General features: G+C 44.1%; 1 protein-coding gene across 1 annotated transcript in view; it reads left to right on the top strand.

Moving 5' to 3' along the window:
- Window positions 1-14,079, top strand: part of LOC141148231 (uncharacterized) — a 56,753-nt gene that overhangs the window by 22,842 nt on the left and 19,832 nt on the right. The window contains exons 2-4 of the mRNA XM_073635479.1: window positions 10,026-10,300; window positions 12,758-12,976; window positions 13,231-13,259. Coding sequence (XP_073491580.1) covers window positions 10,026-10,300; window positions 12,758-12,976; window positions 13,231-13,259 — 523 coding nt within the window. The remainder of the gene's footprint in view (window positions 1-10,025; window positions 10,301-12,757; window positions 12,977-13,230; window positions 13,260-14,079) is intronic.

Raw genomic sequence — 14,079 nt, 5'->3', positions numbered from 1 at the left:
CCCTATGAATGGTTACAAAGCCTCTAGCAGCACTGAATGTGCGTTCCGAAAGAACACTGGATGCAGGACAGGCCAGTAGTTGCATACTGTGCAAGCTCTGGTCAGTGATCCATCCTCAAGACTAGGGATGAGCCGAACACCCCCCTGTTCGGTTCGCACCAGAACATGCGAACAGGAAAAAAGTTCGTTCGAACACGCGAACACCGTTAAAGTCTATGGGAAACGAGCATGAATAATCAAAAGTGCTAATTTTAAAAGCTTATATGCAAGTTATTGTCATAAAAAGTGTTTGGGGACCTGGGTCCTGCCCCAGGGGACATGGATCAATGCAAAAAAAAGTTTTAAAAACGGCCGTTTTTTCAGGAGCAGTGATTTTAATAATGCTTAAAGTCAAACAATAAAAGTGTAATATCCCTTTAAATTTTGTAGCTGGGGGTGTCTATAGTATGCCTGTAAAGGGGCGCATGTTTACCGTGTTTAGAACAGTCTAAAAGCAAAATGACATTTCGAAGGAAAAAAAACATTTAAAACTACTCGCGGCTATTGCATTGCCGACAATACACATAGAAGTTCATTGATAAAAACGGCATGGGAATTCCCCACAGGGTAACCCCGAACCAAAATTAAAAAAAAAAAGACGTGGGAGTCCCCCTAAATTCCATACCAGGCCCTTCAGGTCTGGTATGGATATTAAGGGGAACCCCGGCCAAAATTTTTTTAAAAAATGACGTGGGGTCTGGTATGGATTTTAAGGGGAACCCCGCGCCAAAAAAAAAAAAAAAACGGCGTGGGGTCCCCCCAAGAATGAATACCAGACCCTTATCCGAGCACGCAACCTGGCAAGCCGCAGGAAAAGAGGGGGGGACGAGAATGCGCCCCCCTCCTGAACCGTACCAGGCCACATGCCCTCAACATTGGGAGGGTGCTTTGGGGTAGCCCCCCAAAACACCTTGTCCCCATGTTGATGAGGACAAGGGCCTCATCCCCACAACCCTGGCCGGTGGTTGTGGGGGTCTGCGGGCGAGGGGCTTATCGGAATCTGGAAGGCCCCTTTAACAAGGGGACCCCCAGATCCCAGCCCCCCCCTGTGTGAAATGGTAAGGGGGTACTTATCCCTACAATTTCACTAAAAAAACTGTCAAAAATGTTAAAAATGACAAGAGACAGTTTTTGACAATTCCTTTATTTAAATGCTTCTTCTTTCTTCTATCTTCCTTCATCTTCTTCTTCTGGTTCTTCTGGCTCTTCTGGTTCTTCCTCCAGGGTTCTCGTCCAGCATCTCCTCCGCGGCGTCTTCTATCTTCTTCTCCTCGGGCCACTCCGGACCCATGGCATGGGGGGAGGCTCCCGCTCTTCTCTTCATCTTCTTCATCTTCTTCTCTTCTTCTTTTCTTCTCTTCTTTTCTTCTTCTCTTCTTCTCTTCTTCATTTTCTTCTCCGGGCCGCTCCACACCCATGCTGGCATGGAGGGAGGCTCCCGCTGGGTGACGGTGTCTCCTCGTCTGACGGTTCTTAAATAACGGGGGCGGGGTCACCCAGTGACCCCGCCTCCGTTATTTAAGAGGGGTGACCCCGCACCCCTCTGACGCACGGTGACTTGACAGGACTTCCCTGTGACATCACGGGGAATGCCACAGGGAAGTCCCGTCATGTCCCGTGCGTCAGAGGGGGCGGGGTCACCGGGTGGCCCCGCCCCCCATTATTTAAGAACCGTCAGACGAGGAGACGCCGTCACACAGCAGGAGCCTCCCTCCATGCCAGCATGGATGCGGAGCGGCCCGGAGAAGAAAATGAAGAAGAGAAGAAGAGAAGAAGAGAAGAAGGAAGAAGAGAAGAAGATGAAGAGAAGAGCGGTAGCCTCCCCCCATGCCATGGGTGCAGAGCGGCCCGAGGAAAAGAAGATAGAAGACGCCGCGGAGGAGATACTGGACGAGAACGCCGGAGGAGGAACCAGAAGAACCAGAAGAAGAAGAAGATGAAGGAAGATAGAAGAAAGAAGAAGCATTTAAATAAAGGAATTGTCAAAAACTGTCTCTTGTCATTTTTAACATTTTTGACAGTTTTTTAGTGAAATGGTAGGGGTAATTACCCCCTTACCATTTCACACGGGGGGGGGCGGGATCTGGGGGTCCCCTTGTTAAAGGGGGCTTCCAGATTCCGATAAGCCCCCCACCCGCAGACCCCCACAACCACCGGCCAGGGTTGTGGGGATGAGGCCCTTGTCCTCATCAACATGGGGACAAGGTGTTTTGGGGGGCTACCCCAAAGCACCCTCCCAATGTTGAGGGCATGTGGTCTGGTATAGTTCAGGAGGGGGGGCGCACTCTCGTCCCCCCCTCTTTTCCTGCGGCCTGCCAGGTTGCGTGCTCGGATAAGGGTCTGGTATGGATTTTTGGGAGGACCCCACGCCATTTTTTTTTTGTTTTTTTTGGCGCGGGGTTCCCCTTAAAATCCATACCAGACCTTCAGGTCTGGTATGGAATTTAGGGGGAACCCCACATCATTTTTTTTTAAATTTTGGCCGGGGTTCCCCTTAATATCCATACCAGACCTGAAGGGCCTGGCATGGAATTTAGGGGGACTTCCACGTCATTTTTTTTTAAAATTTTGGTTCAGGGTTCCCCTGTGGGGAATTCCCATGCCATTTTTATCAATGAACTTCTATGTGTATTGTCGGCAATGCAATAGCCGCGAGTAGTTTTAAATGGGTTTTTTCCTTCGAAATGTCATTTTGCTGTCAGACTGTTCTAAACACGGGAAACATGCGCCCCTTTACAGGCATACTATAGACACCCCCCAGCTATGAAATTTAAAGGGATATTACACTTTTATTGTTTGACTTTAAGCATTATTAAAATCACTGCTCCTGAAAAAACGGCCGTTTTTAAAACCTTTTTTTTGCATTGATCCATGTCCCCTGGGGCAGGACCCGGGTCCCCAAACACTTTTTCTGACAATAACTTGCATATAAGCCTTTAAAATTAGCACTTTTGATTTCTCCCATAGACTTTTAAAGGGTGTTCCGCGGCATTCGAATTTGCCGCGAACACCCCAAATTGCTCGCTGTTCGGCGAACTTGCGAACAGCCAATGTTTGAGTCGAACATGAGTTCGACTCGAACTCGAAGCTCATCCCTACTCAAGACCCAGTAACCCAGAGGATTTTTGGTCGGAAAGGTGTCCAAGTCTGATCTTGCCCCTAAGTAATCCTGCACCATGTGAATCAGATGCTCGCAATGGTTGCTGGAAGCGATCAGACCTTGGGGCTGCGGACTAAAAAATTGCCTGAACGCATCGGTCAGACGGCCACCTTCTCCTTCTGTGACGGACCGAAGCCTCAGCAACACGTTGTCCAGGAGGACCAGGAAATTGTAACCTCCCAGGCTCTAGAAATGCATTGCACAAACCTTTCTGCAAGGCCTCCCAAAGATGTTTCATCCTCTGCTCCCTCTGCGACCGCAAGATAAGGTCCGCAACCTTACCCTTGTAATGTGGATCAAGGAGGGTTACCAGCCAGTAATCATCTCTCCCCTTAATACCACGAATACGAGGATCCTTCTGCAGGCTTTGTAGGATCAGGGAGGCCATGCAGCGTAGGTTTGCTGAGGCATTCGGTCCAGAGTTCTCTGGGTAACTAAGGACGACATGATCCGCAGCCACCTCCTCCCAGCCACGTGCAAGTCCATGGGTTTGTTCAGACTGTAAATGATCCCTTGAAGACTGATGCTGAGTGCCAGGCTCCACCCCCATGCTGACACAATCCTCCTTGTTCTCTTCCTGTGTGTTCGGCGGGCACGCAGGAACACTGTCTGGATAAAAGGGGCCTAGAGAGGTAAGGAAGACCTCCTCTTCCTCCCTCTGTTCTGCCTCAAGTGCCCTGTCCATTATTCAATGCAGCGTGTGCTCCAACAGGTGGACAAGAGGGACAGTGTCACTGATGCATGCACTGTCACTGCTCACCATCCTCGTGGCCTCCTCAGATGGTGACAGGACAGTGCATGCATCCCTGATCATAGCCCACTGGTGTTGGGAAAAAAAAACAAGGTCCCCTGACCCTGTACTAGTGCCATAGTCGCATAGGTACTCATTGATGGCCCTCTGCTGCGTGTGCAGCCGCTGCAGCATGGCCAATGTTGAGTTCCACCTGGTGGGCATGTCACAGATTAGGTGGTTCTTGGGCAGGTTAAATTCCTTTTGGAGGTTAGCCAGCTGAGCACTGGCATTATATGACCTGTGGAAATGCACACAGACTTTCCTGGCCTGCCTCAGGACATCCTGTAAGCCCGGGTACCTGCCCAATAACCGCTGCACCACCAAGTTAAGGACGTGAGCCAAACAGGGCTCTCTGTACAGACGGCGCTGTGATTGGCCAAGCATGCGGGTCATAGTGCATGCTTGGCCAATCATCAGCCAGCAATGCACTGCGATGCCGCAGTGAATTATGGGCCATGACGCGCCACTTGAATTTGTCGCGAACGGCCCATAACGTTCGAAATTCGACAAACGGTCGAACATGCGATGTTCGAGTCGAACATGGGTTTGACTCAAACTCGAATCTCATCCCTACTGGGGACCCTTGAGGTGGCGTTACTTTAAATTGAGGTCCATGTCCCCCAACACACACAGACTCTGGGGACCCGGGATATGCCATTGTGATGGGAGTCACTAATAGGGGCACAGGGTGAATAAGAACCCCACTATGATCTACGCTAGTCAGACTCAATGCTGTATATATGTATATATAATGTGTGTATATATAATGTGTGTCTCATTATGTTGTGTACTATTTGCTGTGATGGTTGGGGTGTGACTGTATTCTATTGTCTCTTGTGGCTGTCTGCCTCAACTATTATGGGATGTCTATGTGTCTTGCTGTGAGGAAAGAGGGAGGGGGGATTCCTCCAGCAGCCCGCCTGTTAAGACTGTTTACTGATGAGAAGTTAAACACACCTGATCAATGCTGTATATATGTATATATAATGTGTGCTGTCTCATTGTGCTGTGTACTATTTGCTGTGCTAGTTTTGGGTGGGGCTGTATTCCAATGTTCTATTGTGTCTGTCTGCCTTGGATATTATGGGATGTTTATCTCTATGGAGGGAGGGGGGATTCCTCCAGCAGCCTCCTGCTGATAAGGCTGTTTACTGATGAGAAGTTAAACACACCTGAACTCAATGCTGTATATATGTATATATAATGTGTGCTGTCTCATTGTGTTGTGTTGTGTACTATTTGCTGTGCTAGTTTTGGGTGGGGCTGTATTCCAATGTTCTATTGTGTCTGTCTGCCTTGGATATTATGGGATGTTTATCTCTATGGAGGGAGGGAGGATTCCTCCAGAAGCCCCCTGCTGATAAGACTGTTTACTGATGAGAAGTTTAAACACACCTGACCTGTGTGTCCATTGTCATTGGACAGTTTAACCCGCTCTGTTTTCCAGGGTTGGGGGGAAGTGTTTTGAAGTGGGATCTGTATAACATGTGCTTGAATAAAGGAGTCTGATTCCTGCTTGAACCGCAAGACAGAGCCTCGTCTCGTACTTCGGGGAGAATTATTTGTATGGGTTCCTTGTTCGGCTGATGGAAGTGTTCGGTAGTGGCCTTTGTGTTCGGGTATGGAATGTCCTAAATTACTTTAACACCTTTCATACTTGGGGTGTCGTTACAGCTGCTTTGGCAGCTGCATTGGCAGGCAAACTAGACAGAGGATGAGGACGGCTTAGTTATCCACTCTACCAACTCTTCTGCATGTTGTGGATCAACACGGCCAGCTGCCGAAAAAAAAGACAAGCGTGCCCCATGGCCACGTGCTGAGGATGCACCGTGTCCACAACCAGCACTGTTGACTGTAGACACAGAGCCTGCTTGCCCTCTTTTAGTGGCCTGTGAGCATCTGCCTCTTCTTGGTGGCCTTCCAGACATGCTGTAAAATTTTATTAGCAAAACACCACCTGAAGTTTACTAGAAAAAGTACACCAGGAATGGCCTGCAGTCAGATATAGGCTTGGCTAGACTAGAATGCAGTGGAAATATATATATATATATATATATATATATATATATATATATATATATATATATATATATGAGACTGTAAATATATTTAATACACTGCAGATCACTGAATCACCTGCCTGAAAGTATATTTGAAAACGTACACCAGAAATGGCCTGCAGTCAGATATACTGTAGGCTTGGCTAGACTGGAATGCAGTGGATATATATATGTAGGAGACTGTATATATATTAATGCACTGAAGATCACTGAATCACCTGCCTGCCTTCCTGAAAGTGTATTTGAAAGTGTACACCAGGAAAGGCCTGCAGTCAGATATAGGCTTGGCTAGACTAGAATGCAGTGGATATATATGTAGGACACTGCTTATATATTTTATGCACTGCAGATCACTGAATCACCTGCCTGCCTGCCTGAAAGTGTATTTGAAAACGTACACCAGGAATGGCCTGCAGTCAGATATAGGCTTGGTTAGACTAGAATGCAGTGGATATATATGTAGGACACTGTTTATATATTTTATGCACTGCAGATCACTGAATCACCTGCCTGCCTGCCTGAAAGTGTATTTGAAAACGTACACCAGGAATGGCCTGCAGTCAGATATAGCCTTGGCTAGACTAGAATGCAGTGGATATATATATGTAGGAGACTGTATATATATTTTATGCACTGTAGCTCACTGAATCACCTGCCTGCCTGGCAGTATATTAGAAAGAGTACACCAGGAACAGCCTGCAGTCAGATTTAGCTACACTGGATACAGTGGATGTATATATTTATTTATATATATATATATATATATATATATATATATATATATATATATATATATATATATATATATATAAAATGCACTGCAGCTAGCTATAGGGCTGAAACAACTAATCGAGTCGTCAACAACTAATCGATTATGAAATTAATTGATTACTATTTTCATAATCTATTAATCGGCCAGTAACATAATGGGGTTAAAAAAAAACCTAAAATGAGCCTGCAAATATTACTTTCACAGTTCTACACTAAAAAAATTAACCCCGTACAGTAGTGATTATCTGCTTTTTTTGTACTATAAAAGGCTAATTTTAGTTTTTATCACCCCATTATGTCACTAAACGTCTTAGACCTGGTTCAAATCTATGTGTTTTTTGGTGCTTTTTGCAGAAACGCACTGCAGTTCATTCACATGGTTTCCTATGGGACATGTTCACGCAAAACGGTGCTTTTTTGGTTTAATATACTTCAATGGAGAAGCTGCAGAAAAGTATGTAATGCGTTTTTGCAGCAATTTGTGTTTTTTCATCTGCCCAACAACAAATTGGCCAAAAAAAAGCAAAAACGCAAATCGCAGCAAAATCACGTGTGCAGAAATCAAAACGCACAGCAAAATGCACTGCAGAAACAGATGAAAAGTAAACTGCATAGGTGTGTACTGAGCCTTATGCTGGCCACTCGGATCAATTTTCAGACGAGAATATTCAGACGAAAAATCTTTGTACATTCACTGAATGAAAGAACGAACGTTCTTAAAATGACATTTTTTTTGAAGGAAGACATTGTTTTTGATTTTAATAAAAAAAATTTGATCACTGAGTCTGATGATATTTACCAGATTCACCTTTTAATAGTATATACAGTATATATCCTCTAATAGTATATACAGTATATCTCCTCTAATAGTTTATACAGTATATCTCTTCTAATAGTATATACAGTATATCTTCTCTAATAGTATATACAGTATATCTCTTCTGTCTGTTCTCAGAGTGGATTCAATATTTTGCTCCCTAACCATATAGTTGGTTATTTATATTTACCACTGCATAGAGATATTTAAGAATAAATTACCTTTTTTTTTAAAACTGTACACATTAACTAAATTATACACCACACTTTTTTTTAAGGTTATTAACCGAATAATCGATTAATCGAAACAATAATCGGCCAACTAATCGATTATGAAAATAATCGTTAGTGGCAGCCCTAGCTAGCTGAATCACCTGCCTACCTGAAGTATATTAGAAAGAGTACACCAGGAACGGCCTACATTGTGATATAGCTAAACTGGATACAGTGGATATATATATATAGATATATATAGATATATCTATATATATCTATATATATATAGATATATCTATATATATAGATATATATATATATAGATATATCTATATATATATATCTATATATATTAAATACACTGCAGCTAACAATCACCTGCCTGCCTGAAGTATATTAGAAAGAGTACACCAGTAACGGCCTGCAGTGAGATCTAGCTAAACTGGATACAGTGGATATATATATATATATATATATATATATATATATATATATATATATATATATATATATATATATAAATAATAAATACACTGCAGCTAACTGAATAATCTGCCAGCCTGCCTGCTCAATCTAAATGACAATCTCTCTCCGTCCACGCCAAAAACACAGTACACAAGGCCGACGTGCAGGCGGCCTTATATAGTGTGGGGCATGGACTTAGTCCCCCTGAGCCATGATTGGCAAAAGGCACCCTACCTTTGGCCAATTATGGCTCTCTTAGCTGAGGACACTTTGATTGGCCAAAGCATGCAGGTCATGGTGCATGCTCTGGCCAATCATCATACAGCAATGCACTGTGCTCCCGCAGTGCATTATGGGCCGTTACGCGACACTCGAATTTGGCTCGAATGGCCCATAACGTTCGGTTTTCGACAAACGGGTGAACAGCCAATGTTCGAGTCAAACTCATGTTCGACCCGAACAGAAAGCTCATCCCTACTGACCACTAATGTAATAGAAGCATTCACAGTAAACACCAATGTAAGGAGGGATTTTTCACTAACCACTAATGTAAGGGGGACCTTCACACTGGCCACTAGTGTGAATGAGAGGATTGTACACCAAGCCCCAATGTAATGAGAAGATTTACACTGACCACCAATGTAACTGAGACATTTAGCCTGCGTTCACATTTGCCTGTGTCGGGAATGCATGCAAAATCGCTTCACCACAGAAACGTGCTGCCCTTTAGCAGATACACAGCAGTGCCATTAATTGTTAATGACACCCTTACATATCTACTGAGATGTGCGTATTCACATACACCAAAATTCAGGATGCTGTGGCACCATGTTATTTTTAAAAAGGGTTCCATCCACCTCCAATTTGCTTATCTGATATACATATGAATGTCACCTCTATTTACAATCAATGCCGCCACTATTTACATATCAAAGCAGGCTATTTACATGTAAACAGTGGGTCTGCAGGTCATCTATACACAATGATAGGGCAGAACTGGGCATCATTTGTAACAAGACTTCACACTGAGATATCTGGACACAGCACGGGACTAAAACTTCAAGGGACAAGGGAATTTAAACTGGTATAGTTGGCAAGTATGAGGCAGCTGCTTTGGGCCCCACAACAATGATGGGGCCCAGGGCAGCTGAGCCTTTTGTCCCGCCTTAAAGGCGGTCCTGGTGCCACCCTGTAGCAGTAAAACTGCTATAGGGTGGACCTAAAATGTTTAAACATTGAGTTAAAATGCTCATAATTGGAAAAATAATTGAATAAGAGAATGCGCTGATGGAAGCAGCCTGGGATCAGATTTCCATGCAGACACACATTTTATGTTTCTTGAACTGTAATGAATCTTCTGACTCCTTTCAGCACCTCCTTCCAGATACATTTTTCTTTTTAAATTCAGCCACAAATGTTCAGAGAAAGGCTGAAGAGGGGAGCAAAATAAGAAAAAATATATGACAAATAATCAATTCTGATATCTGGTGCTGTTCACTTTGTGTTCCTAGGCAGTGGCCCATGAGTGTGCTTATGTTCTTACCTACAGTACTGGTGGTCCTCATTCCCATTAACAGACAGGAAGGTTAGAGACAGTCCTGGATATCACCCAGAATTTGTATACATAATTTCTTTATATCACTTTTATATTTATATTAACAAATAAAAATGGACTTCTCACTATTTCTTCTCTGTGGTGTTTCAGTGATATGGTGAGCGGGAAGGAGAGCAGAGAGTTCCTGAGCGTCTTCGTCTGGGACCACAACACCAACGTATCACAAATAGTAAAGGATTTGCTAGATATTTCAGCCTCTAAAAAAAATACTTTCTGCTACATCTCTCACATTGAAGAAGATATATGGAAATTTTTGACTGATAGATCATCTGTCATTGTTCTTTGTCTCTCAAACCCCGGGGAGACCCTTCTTCCGTATCTGTCTAATGTGAGGAAATTCCTGGATTCCTACAGAGAAAATCATGGTAAGCAAGCCATACTGAGTCACAGGTGAGAAAGAGATCTACTGGATTCACTGAGACATCGCATGGTTACATAATGAGAACCACTCTGATAGGCTCCTGATCATCAGAGTGGACCCTGACTGTGGGAGTTGAGAGCCAGCAGCCATGCAAAGTGTCAGTTGCTGACTCTCAAATAAGAGGACATTTAATAAAATATCCATGGTATGGGGCATCATGTTGGGGAATATGAATAAACAGATTACAACAGATTACAGGTGGGAAGGGGGTAAAGTTTTGCAAAATATTTGTGAATGGAATGTACAGCCAGGCACACACAATACAGTCTGATTGTACAATCTACTATGTTCAGGAATATTGGCACCAAAAATATTTTACAATAAAATAAAGTTGAATGTAGGAATTTAATGGCACGTATCCCACTTTAAACCATCTTTTTAGATCAATGCCTTGTACAGTATCTCACAAAAGGGAGTACACCCCTCACATTTTTGTAAATATTTTCATGTGACAAAAGTTGAGAAAAGACACTTTGCTACAATGTAAAGTAGTGAGTGTACAGCTTGTATAACAGTGTAAATTTGCTGTCCCCTCAAAATAACTCAACACACAGCCATTAATGTCTAAACCGCTGGTAACAAAAGTCAGTACACCTCTAAGTGAAAATATCCTAATTGGGCCCAATTAGTCATTTTCACTCCCCGGTGTCATGTGACCCGTTAGTGTTACAAGGTCTCAGGTGTGAATGGGGAGCAGGTGTGTTAAATTTGATGTTATCACTATCACTCTCTCATTTTGGTCACTGGGAGTTCAGCATGGCACCTCATGGCAAAGAACTCTCTGAGGATCTGAAAAAATAATTCTAGCTCTACATAAAGATGTCCTAGGCTATAAGAAGATATCCAAGCTCCTGAAACTGAGCTGCAGCACGGTGGCCAAGACCATACAGCGATTTAACAGGACAGGTTCCACTCAGAACAGGTCTTGCCATGGTCGACCAAAGAAGGTGAGTTCACATGTTGAGTTCACATGTTCAGCGTCATATCCAGAGGTTGTCTTTTGGAAAATAGATGCATGAGTGTTGCCAGCATTGCTGCAAAGTTTGAGGGGGGGGGGCAGACTGTCAGTGCTCAGACCATACGCCACACACTGCATCAAATTGGTCTGCATGGCTGTCATTCTAGAAGGAAGCCTCTTATAAAGATGATGCACAAGAAAGCAGAGCATGATCCACTCCCTTTGGAGACTGGGCCGCAGGGCAGTATTCCAATATGATAAAGACCCCAAACACACCTCCAAGATGACCACTGCCTTGCTAAAGAAGCTGAGGGTAAAAGTGATGGACTGGCCAAGCATGTCTCCAGACCTAAACCCTATTGAGAATCTGTGGGGCAGGGGCATAACTACCACCATAGTAACCCATGCGGGCGCTATGGGGCCCGCAGCTGAGTGGGGCCCAGTGAGGATAAGAGCAACGCCGGCACAGTCTCCCAGCCAGGGGAAGAGAGGGGAAAGGAAGAGGCGAGCTGTCCGTATCAGCAGAGAGCTGAATTGCCCGATGTAAGAGCTTTCATTAGAACTTCCAGTGTTCCCAGGGCTCACGTCAAATAGCTCCACCTTTTGGCCCGGTGCCTTTGATAGACAGAACGCCGATCCAATGTGGGACATGTGACATCATCAAAGGCATCGGGCCAAGAGGTGGGGCTATGTGACGATTAGCCCGGGGAAGATGGGAAATTCAAATGAAAGCTATTACATCGGGCAATCCAGCTCTCTGCTGATCTGGGTGGCTTGCCTCTTCCTCTGCATAGGTGGGGCTGTATGGGGCACAGGCAGACCAGGCTGTATTGGGCACAGGTCACGCTGCATTGACACTAGGGCAGCTGTGGGGGGGGGGGGCTGTTTGCAGGGGGGCCCCATACATCATTTTGCTATGGGGCCCTGCTATTTCTAGTTACACCCCTGCTGTGGGGCATCCTCAAATGGAAGGTGGAGGAGCGCCAGATCTCTAACCTCCACCAGCTCCATTATGTTGTCATGGAGGAGTGGAAGAGGACTCCAGTGGCAACCTGTGAAGCTCTGGTGAACTCCATGCCCAAGAGGGTTAAGGCAGTGATGGAAAATAATGGTGGCCACACAAAATATTGACACGTTGGGCCCAATGTGTACATTTTCCCTTAGGGGTGTACTCACTTTTGTTGCCAGCGGTTTAGACATTATTGGCTGTGTGTTGAGTTATTTTGAGGGGACAGCAAATTTACACTGTTATACAAGCTGTACACTCACTACTTTACATTGTAGCAAAGTGTAATTTCTTCAGTGTTGTCACATGAAAAGATAGAATAAAATATTTGCAAAAATGTGAGGGGTGTACTTACTTTTGACTTTTGTGAGATACTGTATTTCTGGTTATTACTTGTATTGTGTAACCTATGGTCTTGTCTACTCTTGTATATCCAGGAAAAATAAAAGTTGCAATAACTGATGTGGAGAATATAACTTTAGAGAGGCAGATAACAGAATGGTGGATGAAGGAGAGATGCTGCGAATGGGAACTCCTGACTCTCAGCAAAGCAGAAATTAGATCTCTGATTGAACATAAAATAAACCCTCTATCAGTGGAGAGAAGAATGGCCAATAAACTCCGACACATCTACCAGATCCTACAGGAGGCTACAGGTAATGGAAACATTCCACAATTTTATTCCTCTATTATCCTCCTAGAAATACATTGGAATATTAGGAGTATTACAATGAACACAGATGAGTCCAAGTCACTGTTATAATATAAATGTGGTCTTATTATAGGGAGTATGTACTAATGGAGGGGATTATCTTCATAATTCAATTAAGAGAACCTGTCAGTGGAGCATACATAGAGACATGCATTGCTGACCTCACAATGTCACCTCTTTTTCTTTTGTTCTTTACAGAGAAAAACTGTAAGCAGGAAACAAAGAAGGTAAGAAGCAGATATTTAATGACAATTTGTCACCAAGGGTGTGATAACATTTTTGCAAGGGTATGGGAAGAAGTTCCCAAAAAGTCGGTATTGAGTGACCCCAGGCAGTATGCTGGAAAAATGTTTTTTATATTTATTGGATTCAAAGTTTTAAATGATAAGAAAGACAAATAGATAATTGCAAACCCTAAAGGTCCTGAAGAAGCTTGCCAAAGAGCAGGGCAGGCGAAACATGTTAAGCCAGGGATGCACTACCTTTGGGCCCTGAAGCACACCATCTAACAGCAGGAGGGTGAGGGCAACTATTGTTCCCAGGAATGAAAGAAGACTGACACAAGAACTGAACTCCTGCCTGGGAACACACACAATCAGTGAGAGAGACAAGCAAGCTCTGTGCTGACACCAACTGGGAGATCAGTACCTGAACGGCTAATGCGCTTCCCCCTCAACACAAGTGTATACAACAAACGGTAAGTTGGCTATATGCCAACACTCTATTGCTGACAACTGTCACTGCTCAAACAAAGGGATCCCCGGCCATCAGCCGAGATGATCGTAACAGGAGACACCCTGATACACAGGACTTTAACCCTTAAGGAGTGCTCATTGCCAGAGTCTGAAGTTCTGTCCCACTGAAAGGAACTGTGCTATCACTTTCACCCCTGGAACCCCTGCTACATAGTTCAACACATTCTCTTAATCATCTGGAGGGGGATTGGTTGGACAAACATTGGTTACACTGATAATGTGTATACTTTTAATACATTCCAACCCCCTCACCTGTAGTTCCTTGAGTGGTTATATCACTGTCTATCTGTGT

This window comes from Aquarana catesbeiana, linkage group LG06, assembly GCF_042186555.1.
Source record: "Aquarana catesbeiana isolate 2022-GZ linkage group LG06, ASM4218655v1, whole genome shotgun sequence".
In the NCBI taxonomy this organism is placed as follows: domain Eukaryota; kingdom Metazoa; phylum Chordata; class Amphibia; order Anura; family Ranidae; genus Aquarana; species Aquarana catesbeiana.
Note: the sequence above shows the minus strand (reverse complement) of the source record. Positions and strands in the feature narration are given on the sequence as shown.